We start from the raw sequence: 25,168 nt of genomic DNA, 5'->3' as shown, positions 1-25,168 counted from the left end.
TTCTAACTATTTAAGGCAAATATTTGGAATCGCCTTTTTTTTTTTCTTCATGTCTCCCACAACAACTAACTAGTTTAACCTAAAAATTACTAAGATCACATCTCAGGAATTTTTCCTTTCAAAATATCCCAGACCAAGAGCAAATACCTGATTTGTGGTGGACACCAGCTATCATGACATCAAGTGAACTCTACCATCAAGGACAATGTTTAGAAAGGAGTCAATCTATGAATGATAGGTCTATCAATGCATCTTTAGAGTTCTTGGTTTAATCTGGCGGCACAGAAGTCTCAAAGCAAGCTTCTGCTAGGTTCACATACAGAAGGAAAATTTGAAAAGTAGAACTTCATTTTTAGAACAATTCCAAGCATTATCTCACTACTTAAATATAAGCAACCTGAAGAAAAGAACAACTGTTACATAAACTGAACCTCTTACAGTACGATTTTTTCCAATCTTCCCAATCTAAAACAAGATTTACCTTTTTCCAGGCCTCTCCGAGAGATTCATGCAAGCCATAAGGAATTAGCATCTGCAGGCCTTCACAAGTTCTGTACATCTGACGACATACAAAAATGAAAGCTCCTTTAACAACCGGCAAAATCTCGGATCCAGATAAAAGAGAAATGTCGTCATGAAGAAGTTTCTTTGTAAACTGAACAATTACATGAACAGCTGTAGGACTAGAAATAAAATAACACTTTTAAAATGTTGTTCTGTAGTCACGTCTTGAAACAAGTCCTCTGACTAAACTTACTTAAATTTTTCTAGGGGAAAAGAAACTATGGAAAGCAACTATGGAGAGGTCAACTATACTATAACTCGTAATACCAGAAGAAAAAGATCTATGGTGTTGGGGTTGATGTAGTTTAAGAGTTAGCATGACTAGGCCGCTTAAGCAAAGCAGTTAGCATAACTGAACAGGCCACTGGAAAGGACAGCTAAGAATAACCATTGAGAAAGTTCTGATAGTGCACATGATGTGGGTTAGCAAAAATAAGATGTGTTCAAGGACGTGGAGGCAGTCTGTTGCTATTGACATTAGTGCACAGTTACCAATCATAAGGGAATGTGGAGCGTGTGAACAGCGCGTGATTTATGTCTGTAGCCTTATCCGAATAAGCATGATCGCGTATACAGATATGAAAAATGTATATAACCACACAAGCGGAATAATAAAGGGAACCAACTGTGCATTACATCAGTGTGTGAGAGTCGTTCCTGTCCCTGCACGGATGCTGAAACTCGGCACTATGGCAAGTGATATACATACAGGTCTACATAAAGCAAAAAGTGCATCCACTGTCTTCCATCCAGCCCACACAGCCATGAACTACACAGACTGTGTGTTATACAGGAGTCCAGATGGGAAGAGCAACAAGACAATCATTTTAACTTCTGCTTAATCAGTGTTAAGGATATCACTACAAAACAAAATTTGTCCTTGTTCTTCATTTTTCCTATACAAGATCTCCTTCTGAAGTCCTGAATAACTGTTTCTCCAAAAAGCTATCTTTTACTTCCAATCCCCCTTTAAAACACATGCAACTTCTGAGATTCCTCAACTTCAAAGACATGCATTCCATACATTTTCATGACCTGCAGCTTAGATATTTTTAAAGGCTAGTACCAATGTTACTGCCCTGTTTCAAATTTTAGCATCATCTAACAATAACCACAGGATCACACAGATCTTAAGTTGGGTACAGTGTTACGAATGTCAGCTTCTGATACAAGATCTGTCTCTACAAGATGTAGTGAAAACTGAATGCTACATTCTTTCAATAAAATAGGCTGATTTTTAGCATTTATTCTAAAAACAAACAATCAAAAAAAAAAAGAGAACGGAGGCCTTTGGCCTGAACAGCAGCACTATGAATATAATGGAATCACATTCAGAGAACGGAAAGCTCTCACATGAACAAGAAAACAACTAAATCATGGAAATCTCCTTTGATAAATTATTTCTTTAAACTGTCATTTCATTTGGTTATACACGTAAACATCTCTCTAATACATTCTCTAAAACAATTACTACCTTACTTGATAATCAGCTATTTTACTCCAAACATAAAGAAAACATATCACGTTACAGATAAATGAAAAAACAGAAAATGAGTCTCATAAGACTAATGTAATTAATTAAAGTACTCACAATGCTATTCATTAATGCACTCTTACCTATCTTCTTTGGCAGTTTTTTTATTTTCTCCATAAAGAAGAAGAGAAAGACCATCTTCTACAGCAGCAATCCTTGCCAAAATATCAGCTACATCAATTAAAGTGGTTTCAATACAATTTATATACACCTATTTGGAAGTAAATAAAAAAAGGGTTTTCAATTCAATGCTTTTGTGAAAGCTGTTTATTCAAGTCTGGCTTATGTATGCAGAACCTGAAGGTCACCTTTCTGATGATTGCTTAATGGCTTAAACAAAATAAGTAAACAGCCTATGTTCAAATGCCATCACATAGAAATCTTCATCACAAATGGCAATAATTGTCACTTTTAATGATTACGGCAGAAGTTCAATGACTACACAGATATAGCGGACACACATTTCCGAAGTCCTTTTTCTCTTTTCCCACCATGAACGTGGAAAGGCTCTTGATATGCCATCTAGGAGTACAAGAGCAATACCCAAATCAAGGTGAGAAACACACTAACTCCCTCATTGCTGCTTACGCATTGGCAACTCTTTGGCTAGAAATGGAATTCTAGTTCGCAAGATGATCTTCTGTGTCCACCTAACCTATAGGCTGTGGTAGGACCAAACGGCTTATGAATCATGAGAAAAGTCTTCCCCACTGGAGCAAAGCAGAAGTCATCTGCCAATTCCTTATTCACTTCAGAGCACTGTAGAGGCACAATTAGGCTGTAATCAAGCAAACATGAACATTTAACACTGAGAGTCAGGCTGTTTGGTCTGATACCATCACTAATGAAATGTACTACCCAAACTAATGCTAAATTTACCATTGCTTATTAATAAGTGAAGTCAATATTCCCATAATAGACAAGGAGAACATGGGTGTTCCATGAAGAACTTGTCAGGGAGCAGCAAGGTCAGGATGCTCCGCAAGGGACGAGAAGCCAGGAACTGAGCGCAATAACGAGGCAGGCAGAGGCAGTGGCTTGCCATTGGATGGGCAGGTAGTCCCACCATACCCAAGGCGAGCAGAGGAGGTCCATTGCTAGTAACAAGGTTCACCCAACAGTCCATATTGCTTCCACAGTGATGAGGGAGGTCCAAGGTTAAGCCAGGAAGCCAAGTCAGTGAGTCAGTGTCAGCTCCAGACACAGTAACCAGGGTCAGACACAGCCTGATCACCATGCAACTGGATCTATAGTGACAAACCAGGTCTGAGGCAAGGCAAGCAAAGAAGTCATGCCTGTGGGTGAGTTCAGATCAATGGGACACTGGGCTTCCATGCTGCTACAACACAGTACAGGCAGGGAATGAGGACAAGAATCTCAGCTTAAAACACGCCTAAGTGGAAAGCGGAGTGAGTTCATGCTGAGACTTCTTAGCAGAGACATCGCTGCAGGAATCTCTGCTGAGGCTTCCTAGCACAGCTTTCACAAACAGCGCTCTCCAAGGTTGGATGCTCACACTATTACCCATGCTGGCCCTGAGCCCATGTTGACAAGCCCAGGGGAGGGGAAGTAATGGGGAGACGTGCCGAGGGCCTGACAGTAGACCGCATCTGTAATTATGCAGGACTTACACAGTGTCCTAAAGGTGCTAACCAAAACTCGACTCCTGTCCATATGCCTCAATAAGTTGGTCATGAGGTAATCAGAGCACACCTTCTCACTCAAGGGCTGAGAAACACTCTAAATTCCTATGACATATATACAAACGCACTTACAAAGAAGAAGGACAGTTTTCAAAGTGAGAAGTCCTCTTTGGTAGCTTCTTGCTAACCACACCTGGGACACCAGAGTGCAGTCAACAGTGAGATGAGCTAGCAGGGATTACTGATCCCAGCAACACTTCTTAAATATCTAGTATGTCAGAATGGGGAACAAAGCACCACTCTCCTGAAGTTGAAGTCCACTGCTTAAATCTTTTCCACTCTTCTGTCATTCATCAAGGACAGCTGGACTCGCATGAGAAATTATTTTTAAAATGCTATGCAATTCAGCTCCTGCTTCTTCTCTTACAGGTAGCTCTGTATTTTATATAGTGCACAGAGTAAAAATAAATAGTCTTCCTACTTTAAAAATTAAGGAATTTACTACTAATGCCGGTGGCCAAAGTAACCCAAGAGAAAAGTATCATTTAGACTTTCTTTTTTCAGTTAAAATTTTCAGTGATACAGAGGGTTAAAAATCTCCCTGACCTTTTATTTTTAGGTTACTGGGTATCATTGTTCACAATTCTACCAAAGGAACATACTATGCTGTCAGTGTTTCTTCAAGAGTGTTATTATTTTGCTTTCCTTGGGCAATACCAAAAAACACCCCAAACATGGTACTTTGTTTATGTAAAATGTAAATGCAATGTTCTGCACCAGCTATGCTTCAGCAGCAACTCAGAGGCTACAGAGCACAAAAGGTCAATACTGCTGCTCACAAACTGATCCTTCTAATAACTTCTGCTTATAGCCACCAAGTTTCTCCTCTCCTCTCTACTACGGACACACAATACTACTCTGCTTAAAAGGCAAGTAAGGCTTGCACTTACCTGAGTGAATTCACAGCTCAAATCTAAAATAATAGCATTGTTTGCTCACTAAGCCCACTGTACAACCAACCAGCCCCATATGCAGCTCCAGCGCTACCCAGCCCCCAACCCCAGCTGAAGGAAGATACGTGCGTGGCCACAGCCTTGCTTTTGAGACAGGCATGGTCCAGTATTAGAGTCCAGCATTGGGATTCCTGGGCATCTAAGAAGTGCCAATGGTCTGGTTGGGAAGCAAAAACAGTTTAAATTCTTGTGAAAGAGGAAGAGGGTCACTCTGACTTGGTCTACCTTTTCTAGCTATCGGTTTGCCAGATGCAATACAAAACAATTTGCACCTTCGTTAGAACAAATATCACATATTCCAGATTCACAACAGATAACCAACCTACTACAGCTACTGTGTATTAAATATTCCTGAACATGACCAGTTTTTTTTAAACAAACCAGTTACTATGTCACAAGAGGGCTTACAATTTGTTAAGAGCTCAGCTACCTATGAGAGACAGCTGAGCACGGCAGAAACAAAAAAAAAAGAACGAACAGAAAGAACTGTTAAATGCTGAGATAATTTCTTTCTTAACTACTAATGTTTAATAAAGAAGAGAGACAGTTGTATATGCTTTAGAATACCATGTGAATAGAGATTGCCTGGGGGATTACACAGGCCTCCATCACAGCAAATTGATGAAGTAGTCCCTTAGTACCGTTTTTAAATTTGACTATCAGCGTTCAAAGCATATGCAGGCTTAGTCATTTTTTTGTACTTGAAAAAACTTGCACTAAATTTTTGCAATGTACAGTAAAAACAAGACAACTGAAAGTGTTAACCTTGCAGAAATATCCATAGATAGCCTTATAATAAAATGTATAAGCACTGCTACTGTACTCAGTACACAGATATAACAGAAGAGCTAAATTACTGACATGATCAAATTTTTGCAGGACCACGGTTTAAAGCTTTACAGAAATACATGCTTTAAAATATTTACTTGGAAATTGACTGTTTACACTTTTGAAATAGCATTAGAATATTTTTGTATAGGTAAAAATATTTTCAGAAATTAATATGAAGAGTCTTTTCTGAAAAATAAACAAACTGCACTGAAAAAAATAATCTGAAGAATATTAAGAAAACTCAACTTCAAGAACCTAGATGAGGTATTTAAGTTAGGAACCCAGACTGTGTTTGCAAGCATGAGTCTCAGGAAGTAAATTCAAACCTTCTCAGCCATTTCTTTCTCTCAAAGACTCTTTACGTAAGACAGCTAAGGCTCCTCCATGGGCATTTCAAGCCCTCAGCCTCTCTGTCTTTGAGACTTACAGTCACCTAGATCAATTAAATCACCTCAATCAAAACAATAGGACAGGCTGAAACTATAATTAAAGTACCTAGAGGCAGATAATGTTTCCTAAGATTTTTACAGTTCTTACAGAAATATTAAAAAAACCCAAAACAACAAAAAAACCCCTCTTTCTTTTACCAATTCAGAAAACAATTTTCCAGGAAGAATTACATATTTTACCTATAGTCATTATTAAGAACACCTAACCTCAAGTTGCCAGCTGAATTTAAAAAGGAATACACGTAGGTTACCTTTTAAATAGCAGGCAGAGCAAATAAGCATCCAAGAAATATGCAAAAGACACACAAAAACATTGGAAAAAAAAGCTACGTGATTTTCCCAAGGGAATGGTCTCACTACAGCACTATTTTCACTACTATCCACAAGATTTCAAGAAAATAAGTTTGTCTGACCAATCGGAATGACGGCCTATGCTATTTAAGGCATACTATAATAGCTAATGTAGAAAATACTATGGAAGTTCTCATGTGATTAAATAAATCTTCTATGCAGAAAATACAGAAAAATTATAATATTCTATAGATTTAAAATTTATTTAGAAGATTACTACAAACCTCTGTGCCACTCAGTAAACTTCGAACAGGATGAAGCAGGGCATCTATCACTGCATCCGTATATAAACATTCAGCAGCACATCCTGTTTGATCACAAATAACTTGCAGAATCTCCGTAACAAGACTTGTTGGAGAATAATTCTCTGGTGAACACAAGAAGTACTTGTTTATATTTCATCTTACGCAAACATATCTATATGGTGTATGTGGATGCTTCTGAACTATAATTTTGATAAGCACTGATTTAAAACTGCTAAAGCGAAGAAGGAAAGGTAAGGGAGGAAGGGAAGGGAAAAATCTGCGGAAATAACAGACCCAAATTAAAAACTGCAAAAGAAATTACCACATGCCTCATTATAATTATATGTCTTAGTATATATTAAAAACAAACATTTACCTGCATGCACTGCCAAAGCTGTCTTTGGGTAAGTTGGAGAGTAATAAATAAGCTGAGTAAATAATACCACCAGATCGGTTATGGATACACTATCTATTAAAAAAAAAAAAAGAGGAAATTACTCTGAAAATTAAAGTGCCGCTTTAACTCTACAAATAAAATGGATTTTGTAAATATATGCAAACAATGCTTTGCTTTATTGAGTAAATCAACATGTGTACAACTGATGAAGCAAAGGACATGCATGTCCCTGGGACTCTACCAAAGTATTTCATGATCAACTTGTATGGCTTATCTTGGTCCCAGTTTAGACAATTGCAATTTTACCATGTCTTCCACAAACAAATGGCAGCCAAAGTATGAGAATGCTGACTATACACAGCTGTAGAAAAAAGCATTACCTTGCTATTACATTAAGTGAAAAGAGACAAGCTGTCAGACAACTCTACCTCAGGTCTGAAACAAAAACAACAAACATAGCTAAATGCAGCCTGAGAACTATTGCCCCAAGTTTAATGTAATTATGTCAATAAATCAGACAATTTGTAAGGAAAGGGTTGCTATCTATGAAGCTGAGAAGGACACTATTAAGAAGACAGATGGTGAGATTGTTACTTCGGTAGGGGAGAGAAAAAAGCAACCATCACCAATGGATCACTGCTTGAATGGTATTATAAAATAATCCATAAATGACAAAAGCACTCGATTAGCAGATATTTCTTCCTCACAACTGCTCTGCATTGGATCTATTAAGTCCTGATCTTCAAACCAGAGGGACACAATACCTTTAAAACACAAGTCTCAGAATTTGTATCCAGTAAGGTTTTGAATTCTACACTGAATTAACAGAGATAATAATGTAATGAAACACTACAATTGTTCTCACACATTCGCATTTGCCAACCCTGCACAATGTATCACCATCTGCAGACTTCTCTGGCTGTCCAAAGGCTTTTCCATCGTGTATCTTCTGTCCTTATTAACACCTCTGTTCCACAGGCACCGACCTTTTCCTCCACCATTGTTTTACCTTAATTGTATTAATAGGTTAAGCTCAGAGCAATTGTTTTCAATTTGCAATTAGCTTTAAATACTGATTTTGTTTCACATCTGAAAAACAGTTTTGATCCCTGGGCATGTCACTCTTCCAACCAATTACATCAACTGCTTTGCTAAAACATATTACCCATACCTAGAAAGACTGAATCACTTACACACTGATTCAACTCTCCTTCAACATGAAATTAATATATACTAAACGTAAGGATAAAAGCAATCTATTCAATCACGTCCATCACAGATTAAAAAATTGTGTAGATTTTCAAAATTGCCTATACCATCTTTTAAGAAAGGTTTCCAGGTACAGGATCACTGAACAGAGTCTTGTCCTAACAATGCCCACAGTATCGCAGTGGAAACATATATCAAGTACGGGTAAGGGGTGCTCAACAGGTTCCATTTTCCTCAGCCCTCCCCTTACCTTTTTTATTTTTCAGTTGTACTGGAAAGAGATTTTGGCCTTGCTTATAGATCAACAGTCTCCCTAAAAGGCACAGCGAATGAACAAAACAGGCGTACTGCAATTCTGGTCCAGTGTAAGAAAAGTTCTGATTATCACCTTTAAAATAAATAAATAATAATTAACCAATAAAACCAAAACATTTTAGAACTTGACTCTTCTAATTTAATCTACAGTACCTAGCTACTACCTGCAACATATGTGGACCATTTCGTATATAAAGTTGGTTAGCTTAAGTAACCAACCACTGCTATTAGTGTTCTCTCAAAAGACCAACATACACAACATTGGGAATAAAAAGAACAGATAGAATGTCTTCCTCTTGTAGCATGCTCAAAGACCCAGAGAATGTGGACATATGTGCATATAATGCAAGACATGCAAAGATACTCACTACAATGCTGCTGGGAGAAGTCATTGACTCTGGAATTTTTACTAACTGCTGCCTTGCAAAATTCAAAATAATCAAGACATTGCTGGACAGCTGCCCTAATCTGTGGGAAAAAAGTACAAAATCATAAAGACTTGTATTTTACAGTAATGTAATTCCTGCGTATCCAAGTACTGTCCTTTAACACAAGAACCTAAATATCCACTTCACTGCAATTACCTCATGTTTCAGTGCTTTGGATGAGTTAATCAACAGGAGGCAATATTTTACAAGGCTATTACAAGACATTGCCATTATTATTACATTATCACACTACCAGCTCTATAAGTATTAAGACAATCTATGAAAAGAGTACAGAGAACATGCAAGTATTTTGAAAAGCTCATGGCAATCTGTGATTGCCATATTGTCATGACTATAGAAGATTTTCATTTTCCACATGTGAAAAACTTTGTCTTGAATACACTGGCTAAACTGTAAGTTTGGTTAGTGGGTGCTGTCAGTGCTATTATTGTTCTTCACAGAAGTGCTGTATCATTATCAAAGCATTATCATCTAATCAACGTATGCAAAAGTTTAAAAATTATCAGCATGGATTTAGAAAGGAAACACAAATATAGCACATGAAAAAGAAGTACATTTAGATTTATTACAGTTTGGAACTGCTAAGATTTATTCACAAGTGTAAGTAAAATATACAGATATATGTAACAAAAAAAAAACTTAATCAGATGTTTACTCTATGCTTATAAATTAGACTAGACTACCCTGCTCATGGACTTCCCATTACAAATTTTTTATTGCATTACAGAATCACGGAATGGTCGGGGTTGGAAGGGACCTCTGTGGGTCATCTAGTTCAACCCCCCTGCCAAAGCAGGCACTCCTACAGCAGGCTGCACAGGACTTTGTCCAGGCGGGTCTTGAATATCTCCAGAGAAGGAGAATCCACAACCCCTCTGGGCAGCCTGTTCCAGTGCTCCGTCACCCTCAGAGTGAAGAAGTTCTTCCTCGTGTTCAGACGCAACTTCCTATGCTTCAGTTTGTGCCCATTGACCCTTGTCCTGTCGCTGGGCACCACTGAAAAGAGTTTGGCCCCATCCTTGAACATGCTGTATTCTATGCTCTGTTCTACACATAAAGATAACCAAGACAAACATCTCGTTGTCTGTATCCTTGTCTCTCATCTTAAGTTTTTTTCAGTCACATATATTTTGCATTATATTTCATTTGTATTACAGGATTTTACAAAACACAGCCAAAGCCCTGTCTATATGAATGAATCTCACATCTGTATTGGTCTTACTGAAAACAACAGAACTTCCACCCCAACGAAGAGATCTGCTCATACAGATTATGTGACAGGATTAACACCTACATTACTAAAGATATATTCCCAGTTTGATTTATTTTCCTGACACTTTGAACCCTTAATGCTTCATATCACAACTTAAAGAACACAATGGTGGTTTTTTAGTCTCTTTCCATCAAAAATCCAAAATCAGCATACAGTTTTTATGGTATTTTTACATGCACCATTTGATATTCTTATACAGTGTCAGAAATAAATCTAAATATGAATGCACTATAAGAAATTAATAAATAATATTCCTAACTAAACACCCGCTATAAAATATCCAAATCTCCCCTTACTCAGAGCTGGTCACATACCCTTCTTTGCATTTAACAATGATTCATTTAAGCCATAAGATATTAAAAAAAAAAAAAAAAGGCTCATCTAGCTAAACAACATTGAATAGCTTTGACAAAAGCGAAAAGAGAAAAAAAATTACCAAATCACAACGTGCAAAGCAAGAACAAGTTCCACATAACTCTGCCTTGGAAAATACTTACCAAAGTTATATATTTCTTTTCCAAAAGCCTAAAAACCACTGTTCTGCTGTAAAACGCATGCTAAAATGACAAAAAACACCTTACGTCAACTTCAAACATACGTTTCATTTTTCAATTAAAGTAGAAATTATCTCCGAATCTGTTCTGCTAGGGATCCTGTGCACATTACATATCCAGCATATTGAACTCCACCTTGTGTAAATCAGTATTATACTCAGCCGAGCCTTTTGTTTGCAGCACATTTATGACAAAAAAAAAAAAGTCTTTAGTAAAACATGTAGCAGAACATGCAATAAACAGAAAAACAATAGTTAAGCTGAAATGCTAGACAATGTGTTTTGACATTGCCATGTAAATTCTAAATTAGAAGTTTATACATGTTAGGCTGCAAGATACTCTGATGTCCACTGGAGGTTAGCAAGTTGTGTGCAGCATATCATATATGTAACTGTACTTTCATGCTCATCACTTCCTCCACAAAAATATTTTTATCTTTTGATAGCTGTCAGTCAATTTTGACAAAAGGACTGAAGTCCCAAAGCGCAGTAAGCTCTCAGAAATTTTATGAAAACTAGTAACTGAATAGAAATGGAGGGAGAGAGTAGTGTTAAAGGGCAAAGGACATAAATGCCTAAAAACATCCCCAGACTTCCTTAATTACAGCACTCATAGGCTGTTATCAGGTGACAATGTGTCTGTGATAACAGTAGTCATAAATCAAAGTTTTCAAAATACATCAGACATGAACAAGTTACGGGTTGTTGGGCCGGGTTGGTTTTGTTTTGCTTACCGTCCACTTTTTAAACCATACTGCTTTGATATCTAGCAGAGCCAAGAAGTAGACTGGACTCAAGAAATCTAGAGAGGCAGGATGATTTAGCCCATGTTTTACTGACAAAAGTGAAAAGGTACTCTCCACTACTTCTTCCATGTACCTTATGAGAAAAATAGGAAAAAAATGAACAGAAAACAAAAATCACTTCAATCTTTCCACCAGTAATACTCAGGAACAAACTTCTGGTAAAATCTCATTGTTCAGATAAATCACAAATATCAACAACATTATCTTTAACTTGATCTTGTAAGGATATTAATTCTTTGTATTACCACGAATAAAACTAACAACTATGTATGTGTGTATTCTCCTACATTATTACATATTTTATTAACTCGCTACTTTGTAAAACACCCAAATTATTTTTGTTAAAAAGCACTTAGAACATTTCAAAAGCTAAGTAAGCAGCTTAATATGACTCCTATGCAACTTCCCTATTCTGCTTTTCCCACCCTCTATTTATATTTCCCCCTCTTATCACTGACCAGTCATCAGTCCATCCTGTAATCAACCTTTTGCTAAAATTATACACATCTAATTATATGTCGAAAATCATTAAATTAAGAAACAGTGACAAGTTTTTGCAGGTGACGTACTTTTCCGGATGACGAATCCAGGAAGAGGGAGCTTCCTTTTGGTACTCATTTAAAAGGCGGACCTGAAAACATAATTATTAAAATTAAAAAATAAATAATGCACAATGTTTCAGTAATGACAAAAAAGGCATGAAAAGTTCATTTATACCTTTTTAAGTAAACGATTTATGTCTGTGTTAGATACATCCAGACCAGCTGAAATACGAAGAGAATATTCTCCAGAAAGAAAGTACAACTCCAAGTGTCTTGCTAAAAAAGAAGGAAAAAACCCCTCACCTCCATGATAATGGTGGCAAAACAGACTATTACAGAGCTCGATTATAAAAGTTAACTGATTTTCAGGAAGTACATGACTCATGAAGACTTACATGTAATTAAATGCACATACCTAAACTCGTATAGACTTCTCTTGTCATGTTAAATGGAGAAGAAGAAAAGCTTTTTGCATAGAACCTAAGAATTTTCTCCTAAGGGAGAAAAAGCAAGCAATGTATTAAGTAATCACGTAACTGTGTATTATTATTGCACAATAATCAGTATGTCATATCATTATTCTTAATATGACACATTGCTCAGATATATCTACAGATGTGAAGCACATTTTATAAAATACACAGTGTGGCACTACAGAAACCTCCAGTCCAAAGGAAATTTTACTCAAATACTGTAACTGACAGCACCAATACAAAGCCTCGTTGAGATACAAAGAAAAAAAAAAAGGCTTAATTGGCATAATAAATAACTTCAAAGCAGTTTACACAGCTGCCCCCCCCATCACTGCCTGTGTATTACTATGTATCATTTTCTCATCATCATGGAGCATACACCAGACTTAAGAAATATTAACATGATGTTTTAAAGAAGAGTTTTGCCAATTTCTTTTCCATCTATTTGCTAAAAGACGTTCAAACCTCTTCATTCTCATTAAAAGACACATAAATGAGAACTCAAGTCTCTAAAAATCCTACTGAAATCCTCTTGTAATCCTTTAAATCAAGACCTACTGGAATCATACAGTTCTTTTTACTTCAAAAAGAGTTTATCTGATGCATACAGAAAGAATAAAATGTCTCGGGACCCTGCTGGACTACTCATAGAACACATGTAACTTCTTATTCCTCTTCACCACTCTTTACTAAGGCTACACATCTGAGAAGTAAATACAGAACATTATCTTACGCTGAATGTCGCATCAGGATCTGACAGAGACATCGTTAGATGCCTGCGCAGATTTGGCCAACTCTCAGAGTTCAGTATATCAGAGGGAGGGGCAAAGCACAGCGTCTGCAATGCTTCTTGGCGAACCTGAAGTGGTCAAAAAGATAAACACCACAAAAACCTTCACAGCAACCTCTCAAACACATAATTTACAATATAATTTGGAGGAAGGAAGGAACAGGACCTAGATGTAGAACAAGAAAATGAATTCCAGAGTCCTTATCTTCTGCTCTGTTTTTATGGTGATTTAGATAAAACAACCCAAAGATGTATTTGAAGAAGCAATAAAACCATTTTCTATAGGTTTTCAATACTGGATGCAAGGAATATGCTCTATTTTTTGCTTGATTACAAGTATTTTTTTTTATCAGGGAATGTAAGAAACTACCACCAAATACTATAAATGTACCTAGCAGCTCTCTAAAAAGTCAGTAAGGGAAAGTGGAAACAGAGATAACATAACTATGTTTTACTGGTGAATTTTCATCCGCATTATAATCTACATAATTTAAAAGAACTTCTTTTTGTTCTATTTAGTAGACAACTGTAATCTCCAGTAATTTAGTTCATAATACTGAGACAAACTGTAGGAAATTTTAACAATATTTAATAGCCTCAGACTTTTTACCTGGCTTTCCAAAAAAAACTCGATCACAGTGTTTATACCAGCTCCCATCTACCATGCCTTTTTCAAGGGCCAGACAACTCCAAACAAATCTTACTGAGACAGTATTCTCAAAACAATGTTTCACCACGCTTCAAAAATATCAGCAGTTGGTGCTGATTGGTGGTTAAAGACCCAAAAGTGTCACTGACAGGAAGGCAAACCTAACCTGGACTTTATACATTCCATCTGGCAGCAGCCTGTTGGCCAATCCCTCTTCTGACAGGGGTTACACAAAGCACAACATGAAGTTACGAAGGGCAAGGGCACATACACAGGAGAACAAGCTTCAACAACTTTATTTGCCACAGAAGATCTTTAACCAAACTAAAATCGCTCATCTATCACACATAAACTCCTAACAAAAAAAATAAGATACTTGCTGCAACACTACCCTTTGAACCCGATGATTATGAACACTGAAACACCACAATGCAGAGCAGTTGGTACAACGAAGCTAAGATATACAAACCAACAAAGACAAGATTCCACGTAGGTATGCATGAACTCTTAGGTACATACAGGCTGTTTTCCAATACGCCATAAACATTCGTTCCTATTAACATTTTATTTCCTCTTTGAAACTTACTTCCTTAGGCTGAACAGGGTCAAGCCTTTCTACAAGCAGCTGCAACTGTTCTTGACTCATGAACGCATAACTCTGTAATGCACATTATAAAATGCCCATTAGAATACTTCATTAAACTGAACAGCAGAAGATTAAAATCATCACTCTTTCTGATATCTAATTTACTTTTAATAATTAGGACTTCAACATCTGCACTATTTTAACATTAAAGTCAATATTCTAAATGTTTTCTGTCGCTTGCTGAAAGTTAAATTTACAGCAACAAAATTCTCCTTACATATTTTGCTTTGCTTTACTTATAAGTTTCCTGTATCTTCATAAAATCCCTTATAACAATTAATTCAGTAAGTAATATAGCATAGTGCAGTAGTCTGGAAATGAACTGCACATTACTTGGCTCCTAAAGTAAAATCACAAAAAGTTAGATGATGTGTTGCTTTCACCATTATTTTATCTTTTTTTATGCAGTACTTGCACAGGTACTTCAGAGCAGAGAGGCATCAGACTCTTCCCATTTAGCATATGCTGTCTAAAGGTTACACAGCTAGTATAACCTTAGTACTTCAGAGTGAAAGGTAATTAATTTGTTTCAGTATATATCAAAGATAGGAAGGATGAATCTTTTTCTAGGGCTGCTACTCAATCTCCACCGACAGAAACTTCACAATTTTTGGAGTACTATGCTTATTTCGTAACATAGAGAGAAAATACTTTGTACTTGGTTGAATGAGGAGTCACTGTCAGAACAGTTGTCTGTGTAATAGCCACTCTGACGGTCTTTCTTTGGTTTACTATCCAGCTCCTTATTATGCATCCGATCTTCTTCAAATTTGTTAACCAAAGATTCTACCACAACCATCATGACATTCTTCAAGGCATGCATCATTTCCTTGTATCTTCAAAGGAAAGAAGATTTTAATATTAAAGAGCATTAAAATCACTAATTAAAAAATCAATAAATCCTGAATAACTGAATATGGCATAATGCTCTTCAGACCCAAACTCACTGAATTTACAGAAATTTATGAAAAACAAATGTAAATCAAAAATGAGCAACAAAACATGCATGTACCTTAAGTGTTTCAGATTTAACACAATTTTAAAATTTAATAAAATTCCTTTTTGCCCTTCTAAAACCATTCAATGAAATAGCACTAACATAATCCTGTTCTAGGAGATTCTTAAGAAAGAACAACATGAATACCCTAAAAGGGAGAATCTGCCCCTGAGTAAACAGGCAAGTTCTCATCCTTGTTACTGTTTATGTTTCTTCAAGTTCAACATCCAATTCTTCTTCTGCGATAAGCCTCGAGCAGAACCAGTAGAAGAGATCCTAACTCAAGATCTTGAGTACAGGTCATGCACACAAAACAATTTTCTTTTGACAAAACCAGGGTTTTTCTAAGTTACATAAATTGAATAATAATAACCACATAATAATTCACAATAAAAGCTGCTTCAGAAAAATATCCTATTGAAAAAAGCTGATATTTTATTTCAAATTATTTTTTACTTAAAGGCTACTATTACTTATTTTACAGTCACCAAAGATATAAATTACCATATTGTGCTTTAATATCCTCCTACCTCTCAAATTAAAAATATAACATATGGACATAGTTTATTGGAGCTTCTTTCACCAACTTTAAAGAGCACAAGAACCCTAACGTCCTGATCGTTGAAAGAGACACAAACAGCCTAATTTGAAAAACAGTCATCCTAACATCTATTTTCTAGGTGAAAATAAAAGCAAGTGTAGTTGATTAATAACAGCTTTGTAACATAAATGACTGTACTACTATGAAAATACAGAACGTATCACTAAGGAGGTAAATCCCTTAATGTATTTTGCTCCATAAAAACCTTTAAGCATACTACCTACCACAGAAAATGCGTAATTGCAACAAACAAAACTGGAACCTTGAATGATCCTGAAATGATATCAAGACCATCACAGAGAGACCCAATAATGCTCGATTAGAGTTCAGAATGCTTGGAGACAGGTGACAAGAAAAGGACCCTATAAAAGCATGGTCCATAAAACCTATTTCTGTGTAATTCTAGGTAAGAAACCGTCTGAAAACAAACAGAAAATAAAATCTTCTAGAACAGAAGAAGGTCCTCTTACTGAGGACACATAGTAAACAACAGGCATCACAGTAAAATTCTAGTTCCACTAAAAAGGGAGATGAAAACAAAGTTAAAATTGTGCAATGAGTGGAAAAAATAGTTCAGCTGAAGTACTGTGTAAAATCATTTTAGTGGCTACAACATGAGAGCCAAATATTGTCTTTCTTGTTTTCTTCCTTTGCAACACTAAAATGACCACTGATGATAAAAGAGTGTGGAGTTAGTCAGTTGTTTTTAATTTGTCAACATTCACTATTTCAAGTGCTCACTTTAATTCCATCATTTTCACACTGTAATGGTTCAACCTCAGTAAAGCCCTCATCATAGCTTTCTATGACAATTAAAGATAGAGGCAAGGATCTGATCCACTAAGATGACATAAGTATACTGTTTGATTTAATTACAGAAACAATACTTTTAGAACCGCTTTAAGCATTATGATGTAGTTAGATTTTGTACAGGAATTCTGAAAACAATGTGATATATAGACTAAACCTTTGAAGTTGTACATATTTTCTGGAAACAACAGCTGTATAAAAATCCATTTTGTAAGTACTACTGACCACTGCTTTAAAGAATCATGGCAATTATCTGCCTACGCAAATTCAAAATCCAAAGCAGGAAAATTCAGTAAGAGAGCTATTAGCCTCTGTATTCCAAGGAAAAGTTATTTCAATGTCCATAGGAAGGTGCATAAAATTAGTAGGGAAGAGATGACTAAAAAAAGAATTTAACTGGTACTCACAGAGATTTTTCTGTTTAAGGCTTCTTTACTAAATACAGTGTTCAAAGCCAACTAATTTGGAGCGTAGACTCTGTAATAAGCTGATACATGGTTTCGCACACCTACTGATTTATAGCCATCTGACAGTCTGAGTCAAAAAATCTTGGATCATTATACACAGTTCATCCACATACCAATTCTACGTTATGCGGACAGCACTGCAGAAATATCTTTGCACGTACAATAAAATACAAAGCAAGATAGCTCAAAGCTCAATTTTTAAAGTAGCCAATGAAAGCAGATCTGACTAAACATACTACTCTCGCAGGACACCTGGCCAGATCCCAAGCAAGCAGTCTTAAAAAATGTTTTTTTTTTTTTTTTTTAGAAAACAGCATTAGCATGCAGACTCTCCCTTTGTATCTAATGAAATTATCGAACTTTAATACCTGGTAAAACCAATTTTTCTTTCAGTCCAACTTCCATACCACAACTGAATTTAATTTGCAGCTAGTGAAACAGTACGAAGTAGTGATTCTTCTCTCAAATCTTGCCCCAGCCCAACTCCAGTCCTAGATACCTCAAAAAGTTCACAGATTTGCTACCGATCTTTTCATGCAATAGTTCATAATCTTAATTTCAGAGTGAGAGGAAGCATGACAAACTGCAGTGGTGGGAATATCTGAATTGATTAACACTGATTTTTGAAAACAAGAATCACTTCTGTTACCTACTGGTTCAGAATTTGTTTTTTCAGAATGAGTTCTGGAAAGAAGAAAGGAAGACAAATACCAAGAAGAAACAAAAATGTGAATTACATGTATATACTCACTCTTTTGATTCACGGGTCTTCTTAGTAACATGTTGGACAAGTGTGTCATAGCCAGATACTTCACCCTGATTTTGAGCAGAACATTTTTCTGTTTCTTCTTCAATCACAGATCCCACAGTATTATTTATATATTCTCTAAGGTATTTCACAAACTCATAGCTGCAACAAATATACAAAAATAAAATGTAACAGATTTCCTTGAACTCACCGCCAAACATTTTCAACTTTATATTAACAGTCATTATCTTCTCTCCCAGCAGACCTGTTAATTTAAGGTAAGGGTTTATGACTTGCAGAGAAATAAACTTCAACGGTGTAAAAAACCACAATAAAGTTTTATTTTCTTCATTATGGTCATTATTGGCATATTCCAAGACAAAAAAAAAAAACAAATAGTTTCTAATTTACTTATGTTCTTCTAAACATAAAGATCTATTCAGACAAAAGGTTATGGTTTTGTAGACAAAAATCACAGAATATCAAGAAATGTCAAATTAAAATTCCAAAAGAAACATTACTCAGAGCATCCTGAACACAGCACTATCTTACGGTATATCCAGCTGGTATTATTTATGCTGTATATACACAAAATGAGAAGAAACACAGAAAATCCAATTTATACATTCTAGCACCTGAACATGTCTCAGGCTTGTGAAAGTCTGTGTGTCACGACCGTATGCAGATCTCATTCAGTCAAACTGACAAACTAGCTGTCTGTGATTACATGTACATGTTAAACACAAGGAAACTGGTACTTTGCACTCTTATTCTTAGATACCCACAGAAACTTGTTTAAACAAAATAATAATCAGAGGGGGATTTCAAACAGAAGACTCACTGGGTCCTCAGACTCTGTATTAGCTACAGAAATTGCTAACAAGTACTACTCAGAATATATAAACATTTTTTGGGTTAGTCTTCTGATTTGTATAAAGGACAAGGCAAAAAAAAAAAAAGTTATCATACATGAGCAGTAGACGCATCATTATATTTTCATTATACCAAATGCAGATGTGCAACTACATTGTGTTAATTTGGATAAATACAGAATGAAAAAAATCCAAAAAGTCAGTTCACCATGTAGGTACAGAGTCCAAAGCTATAAAATGCAAACAGAAATAAAAGCAACAGTTACAACAGGCAGCAGCTTTTGCCTTTCTTGGATACGAAAAAAAAAAAAACCAACAGACTGCATTAAAGATACATCAAAAAATAAGCACAGAAAATTGTGTCTTGTATCATGACACATACATCCTCACTGGATGGCCTACCTCAAGTCCTCAAGTTCCATCAGGTATAACTGTCTTTCTTTTTTTTTTCATTTCCCACTTATTTCCATTCCTACATCAATTTTGTTCTCAATGAAAGTAACAGAAATATATCTCAAGAAAGATGCAAACATGTTATCTGCATTTTCATTTGTCTTCAAGGCTGGCTTTTTACTTCTGCAGTAATGAAATTGCACACGACTCTCCACTGAATGAAAGCTTTCATAAAACTTTCTGCCATTTGTTTTATGACTGTAACATTTCCAGTGTACACATTTTTGCAGTGACTGCTTCGCTGTGAAATACACAGCAATCACATCATTATTCATGCCACTAAGTTTATGCCTGCTTGATGTCCTAGCCTTGATCCTCTGCATCATTCTTCCACCTTAAAAATGTTTTGTAACAAGTGTTTTAGCAATAAAAGAACTGCTTCTTCACACGCAGAACCAAGTTAGACTGACTTAGTTGGGCTTACAAAGCACCAGGGAAGGGGGGAAAAAAAAAGACTTTAAGGAAAAAATACAACAGAAAACATGCTGCTTATATAGTTAAAAATCCTGCACATAAATTTTGAACTTGAATTTTCCCTTTTATTAGTTTTCTAAGGATCCTGTGTTTCTGTCTTTTCTACATCAAAATGGGAACAAAGGATAAAGTAAGGCCTCAAAATCTGATAAATTACTGAGGCAAAATAACTGTGAGGCAGAAACAGCATTGATCAAAATGCTGAGCTGAACTAGTGGACTGGACAATCCAAAAACACAGTACTAAGATATCATAATTTAAAATAAGAGGGGGGTAAGGGTCAAAGAGAAAGTTTCTTAATGGTTTCACTAATAAAACACCACATGATTTCTCTGACCTTCCATGAAAACCAACCCATACTGCCATGGATCATGAACAAGACTAGAATATCTCCAGAAATATTCCAGTGCCAGAGAGTAACGCTCATATTCTGCACTTAAAGCATCACTTGATTTTCCATTAAATGCAAGTTAAAATTTTTCTAATTAAAAGAAAGTATCTTTTGGATCACCAACCTTTTAACCTACCAGAAAAAGTAATGGATGGCATGGTTTTGCTGTTCTAACAGAGAAAGCTATCTAAGCCTTGTTTGTACCAGTTGTAGACTTTACTCCCTCATCCTAGGTATTTTCCTAATAAGTCCTCAGAATAAATTTTGACAGAAGTAATTCCACAGGTTTTTAGTTGTTTGGGTTTTTTCACTGTATATGTCTTTCTTTAAATAAAATTTTTTTTTCTTTCAAAATTACATGTAATTTTCAACTTTGTTATGCTTATAACCAACTTTTTAACTCTCATGCTTGTCACCTAGTAACCTGATGCTCAAAATTCAAAAGACTGTAAACAAAAGTGTTATCTGATATAATTTGTAATACAAATAAAAATTGTACATTTTAAAGCATTTAGCATCTTCAGAAGATACAAAGGCATGAACGTCTTAAAATTATAGTGAAATTTTAGATAAACCCTAGTTCTAGTCCACTTACTTTTACCTAACTTGTACCACTGACAAAGCAACTCTGGTCCTTACTAAAATCTCTTCAATGTCATTTCAGCTTGATATTCTCTTGACTTGTTACAAATGCATACTAAAAATCTCCCATGTACTAAAAAACAACCAAGTTAGAACACCATGGAAAGGAAAGAGGAGAGTGGGCTCCAGAAATCAAGATCGCATGTAATTGAGGTCAACCTGTCAAGCCTGATTTAACAGAAGTGTGATGGGGATTCATTTCTGCCTTATTCAAAGCATAAATTAAAAGAATGACTACCTGATAAGACGTACAAGGGTTCAGTAATACAAGCCAGACAGAACAATCATGATGATCCAAGGGCTGGAGCACTGCTCTTATGAGGAAAGGCTGGGAGAGTTGGGGCTGTTCAGCCTGGAGAAGAGAAGGCTGTGGGGAGACCTTATAGCAGCCTTCCAGGACCTAAAGGGGGCCTACAGGAAAGACGGGGAAAATATTTTCAGCAGGGCTTCTTGTGGCAGGACAAGGAGCAATGGCTTTAAACTAAGGGAGGGTAGATGTAGACTAGAGATAAGGAAGAAATTTTTTACCATGAGGATGGTGAAACACTGGAATAGGTTGTCCAGAGAAGCAGTGGAGGCCCCATCCCTGGAAACATTCAAGGCCAGGTTGGACGGGGCTCTGAGCAACCTGGTCTAGCTGAAGGTGTCCCTGCTCTCTGCAAGGAGGCTGGGCTAGATGACCTCTAAATGTCCCTTCCAACCCAAAGCTTTCTATGATTCTATGATTCTAATCACATATGGAAGCCAAGTAGCCTTCTAAAAAAATTTACCTTATTTTGAAAAATAACATTATATTGCCTAGCAGGTGTCAGAAATACTGCCTGAACGCCTATAGCGAGGACTTCTAGCTTCTGTTCACGTGTGCATTTAGTAGATTACAAGTACACATGCATCAGAGTTGGCAAAGTTAGGTAGTTTTGTAAGTTCCTTCCTCACAAATGGCTCATCAATTACTCTTAGAGTAAAAATATATTATCAAGAATGAAAAAAAAAGGAAAAAAAACCCAGGAAAATTGCAACATTAATTTTATTTTCTAAGTTAGCATCTTTTGAGAGTTGATTAGTGACAGGAATATCTATATATAAATACATACACATTCACACAGCAATATAAATTATAAACGTCTCCCAGGAATAACATAGTTCAACACATTTCACCTCCTTCACAATACTAAAAATAGCAAAAGTATTTTTACTTGTGAAAATTCTCATCTGTTTCCTCCAAATGCAAGAGAATCTCTTCTGCACATTCTACTGATGGGGCTCTGGTGATTTTTTCCTTCACACTCTGCAGCAGCTGTCTAAGCATAGACTGTAACAGAGCTTCATCTTTGCTTGTAAAGTGCGACATCTGTGTAAAGCAAATGTAACAATAATAAGCTCTCATAGTTTCGGGTTTTTTCCTTCCCTCAAGATGCTAAGAAAAGTATAAATCCCTTAAATTGCCACTTTTTCCTGTTAACAACATCAGATGACACAATCACAGTCAGGAAATATTTGATAGAGCTTATATTCAGACAAACTGCAAACAAAATAATCAAATCAGTTTTAATAAACCTCCTGTTACCTTAGTACAACATTCTGAAATCAGATATTGCATTAAGAAAAGCCTGAATATTCCTGTTCGTCATTGCTTGAGGATTTGCACAAGACTACACCATAATTTAAAAAAACAAAAAAGAGTTTTTACAGATGTAATGGCTGTATCTTGATGAGAAACCTCTATAAATCTCTCAGCTGCTTCTCATCCACCGTTACTACCCAGCTCTAACTTTTGGATCCCTCTACTCAGAGCTGTTGCCAAGCCAATGACTGAAGGTGCTGGCAGTTTTTGCAAGCAACAAGGGCCAGGTGCAACTGTCAGAACTGTTTAATTTCCCTGGGGTAATCAACTGTAGTGATGTGACAAGACTCCTGCCAATTTAACACTACAGCTACTGGGAAAAACTAGGAGCAGCAGCAGTAAGAAACTGGAAATATCTGTCAAGTCCAGAAGACACTGTCTTCTAAGTTTAATTTTCAAAGGTTGCAAAAAAACCCATAAGCTCTGTTTCTATCTTGATTAATTAATTAACCTAAACTCATGGCTTAAACTTCTCTATATGACAAGGAATACTTCCAACTCCCAGTGGCAGTTCTAGCTCATATATTTCTAATCTATTTGAGGAAGAATGATTGTGAGACCTCCGACTTTTTTTTTTAAATCAAAGACTCTCTAAGCACCTGTGAATAAACACTATGCACACTTGGAAGAGGCAATATAATAAATCACTTCTTCAAACTTAAATACTATTAATTAACAAAAAAATCAGAGCCATATAGCACCAGCTGGAGGCTTTACCCTTTACGAAAGGTAACGATTCCTTGAGCTCGTAGCTCTCTCCGGTAAGTGGCACAGTTGCAGAACATTTTATTTTGATCAACCATAATTCAACATTAACTTAATAGTCTTACTAGAAATAGCATTAAAATTAAAAAAAAAAAAAATCCCTTGTAATAATCTTAGCTCCCTGATTTGCAGCCCTCTTGTACATTACAGTCTCAAGATCTTTAATCAAAGTCAATGCATTTTTAGGTCTAATAAGTCTTATCTTTTGACCTTACCGTGGTATTATCCTACTGCTCTGCAAAAAACTTCACTTGTTATTTTGGCATAACTAGGCATTTTCATCTGGATACTGGCTGGCAATCAGTGCAAAGCCCCACTCAAATTATTCATAAAGACAAATCACGAGTATACTGTAGTTTCACCTCCAGTTTGCTTTGAAAAGTCTTATTCGACTTACACAATCACTGACAGAGATATTTATCTTAAAACTCATTTGTACAGGTTTGTGGTTTGTTGCATTTGGTTTCTGTGGTGGTTTGGCTTTTTTTTTCCAGCAGGCATATGGCCCATGCAGTTTCCATGAAAAATTTAAACTATCATTTTCTCCCTAAGAAACTGTACACCAACCCCAGCCTGTGCAGTGCTTTCAAGTTCAAATTAATTTTCCCGGCACTGTCCCACAGCTGCAAAGCCTGCCCCAAAACCGACGGGGCGATTCCGGAAGGGGCCTGCTGCAGCCAGCATCTCTCCTTACACCAGCCTTCACTTCAGGAAGGTTCTGAACCAAAACATAAGTGGCAATTTTAGCAACAAACCAACGACAGCCGTTAACACGCGAGAATTCCTGCTCCCTCTCGATTGCAGTTGTCCCCTCAGCTGCCTACAGTCTGGGGCAGTCAGCAGGCTTCTGACGACAGCTCACGCATGGAAGCGGCTCGTCTTTTCAACAGCGCCAGGAGAAGGGGCCAAATCTGACCGGGCCCTTCCCTCACGCCGCGGCGGACAGGGCAGAGGGGCTCTGCCAGGGCACCCTGGACGCGCTCGCCTCAGGCACCGGTTTAGCACCGTGGCTGCCGCAGCTCGCCTCCCCCCCCGGGGCCTCCGAGACGCTCCCCGGCCCGGCCCGGCCCGGCCCGGCCCTGGGGCCCCGCACTCCGCGCTCCGCCCAGCCCCAGGCTCCGGGCGGCCCGGCTGGGCCCCGCCGGTCGCCGCGCGTCGCGGAGAGGAGCGTAGCGGTGCGCGGCCCTCGCCGGCTCCTCGCCCCGCACCCAGCCCCCCAGGCCGGTGGGAATCACCTTAAGGCGGCGGCTGCCCTCCCCGTCGCGCCGGCCGCGCGTCTCCCCGGGCGGCGGCCCTTAACAACCGGCTGCGCCCGCTGCCGAGTCTCGCGGGGCCCTGAGCAACATCGCGAGAGGCCGGCGGGGCGCGGGAGGGCCGGGCCGCCTCACCCCGCCGCCCGCCCGGGCCGGGCTCTGCCGCTGTCCCCGCCCGCCCCGGGGCGGGGGTCTCGACCCTCGCTGGCTACGGGCCCCAGTACCGCGCCAGCACCCTCCGTCGCGGCGGGGGCGGGCAGGGCGGGAGGCCGGCGGCCCCGGAGCCGCTCGGGCAACGGTTTCAAGGATAAAACGGTCTCCATCGGAGGCTGCTCTGGC

At 37.6% G+C, this 25,168-nt stretch overlaps 1 protein-coding gene across 4 annotated transcripts in view; it reads right to left on the bottom strand.

The window, feature by feature from the left end:
• Window positions 1-24,901, bottom strand: part of TBC1D32 (TBC1 domain family member 32) — an 87,704-nt gene extending 62,803 nt beyond the window's left edge. For 2 of the 4 annotated variants that reach the window (XM_075414146.1, XM_075414149.1), the window contains exons 1-17: window positions 24,812-24,901; window positions 22,384-22,538; window positions 18,359-18,517; window positions 15,391-15,568; window positions 14,673-14,744; window positions 13,381-13,506; window positions 12,590-12,668; window positions 12,350-12,450; window positions 12,202-12,263; window positions 11,561-11,705; window positions 10,771-10,830; window positions 8,920-9,019; window positions 8,487-8,624; window positions 7,007-7,099; window positions 6,610-6,752; window positions 2,182-2,309; window positions 482-683 (exon numbers count right to left, since the gene is read on the bottom strand). In XM_075414146.1, the coding sequence (XP_075270261.1) occupies window positions 482-683; window positions 2,182-2,309; window positions 6,610-6,752; window positions 7,007-7,099; window positions 8,487-8,624; window positions 8,920-9,019; window positions 10,771-10,830; window positions 11,561-11,705; window positions 12,202-12,263; window positions 12,350-12,450; window positions 12,590-12,668; window positions 13,381-13,506; window positions 14,673-14,744; window positions 15,391-15,568; window positions 18,359-18,517; window positions 22,384-22,538 (1,941 nt within the window). In that variant the 5' untranslated portion in view covers window positions 24,812-24,901. Of the gene's footprint in view, window positions 1-481; window positions 684-2,181; window positions 2,310-6,609; window positions 6,753-7,006; window positions 7,100-8,486; window positions 8,625-8,919; window positions 9,020-10,770; window positions 10,831-11,560; window positions 11,706-12,201; window positions 12,264-12,349; window positions 12,451-12,589; window positions 12,669-13,380; window positions 13,507-14,672; window positions 14,745-15,390; window positions 15,569-18,358; window positions 18,518-22,383; window positions 22,539-24,811 lie in introns of those variants that run through there. The other 2 variants (XM_075414147.1, XM_075414150.1) reach the window with 2 other exon arrangements.
• Window positions 24,902-25,168: the final 267 nt, after the last annotated feature.

Source organism: Opisthocomus hoazin, chromosome 2 (genome assembly GCF_030867145.1).
Source record: "Opisthocomus hoazin isolate bOpiHoa1 chromosome 2, bOpiHoa1.hap1, whole genome shotgun sequence".
Lineage (NCBI taxonomy): Eukaryota > Metazoa > Chordata > Aves > Opisthocomiformes > Opisthocomidae > Opisthocomus > Opisthocomus hoazin.
The sequence above is the reverse complement of the archived record's forward strand: the minus strand, read 5'-3'. Positions and strand labels throughout refer to the sequence as shown.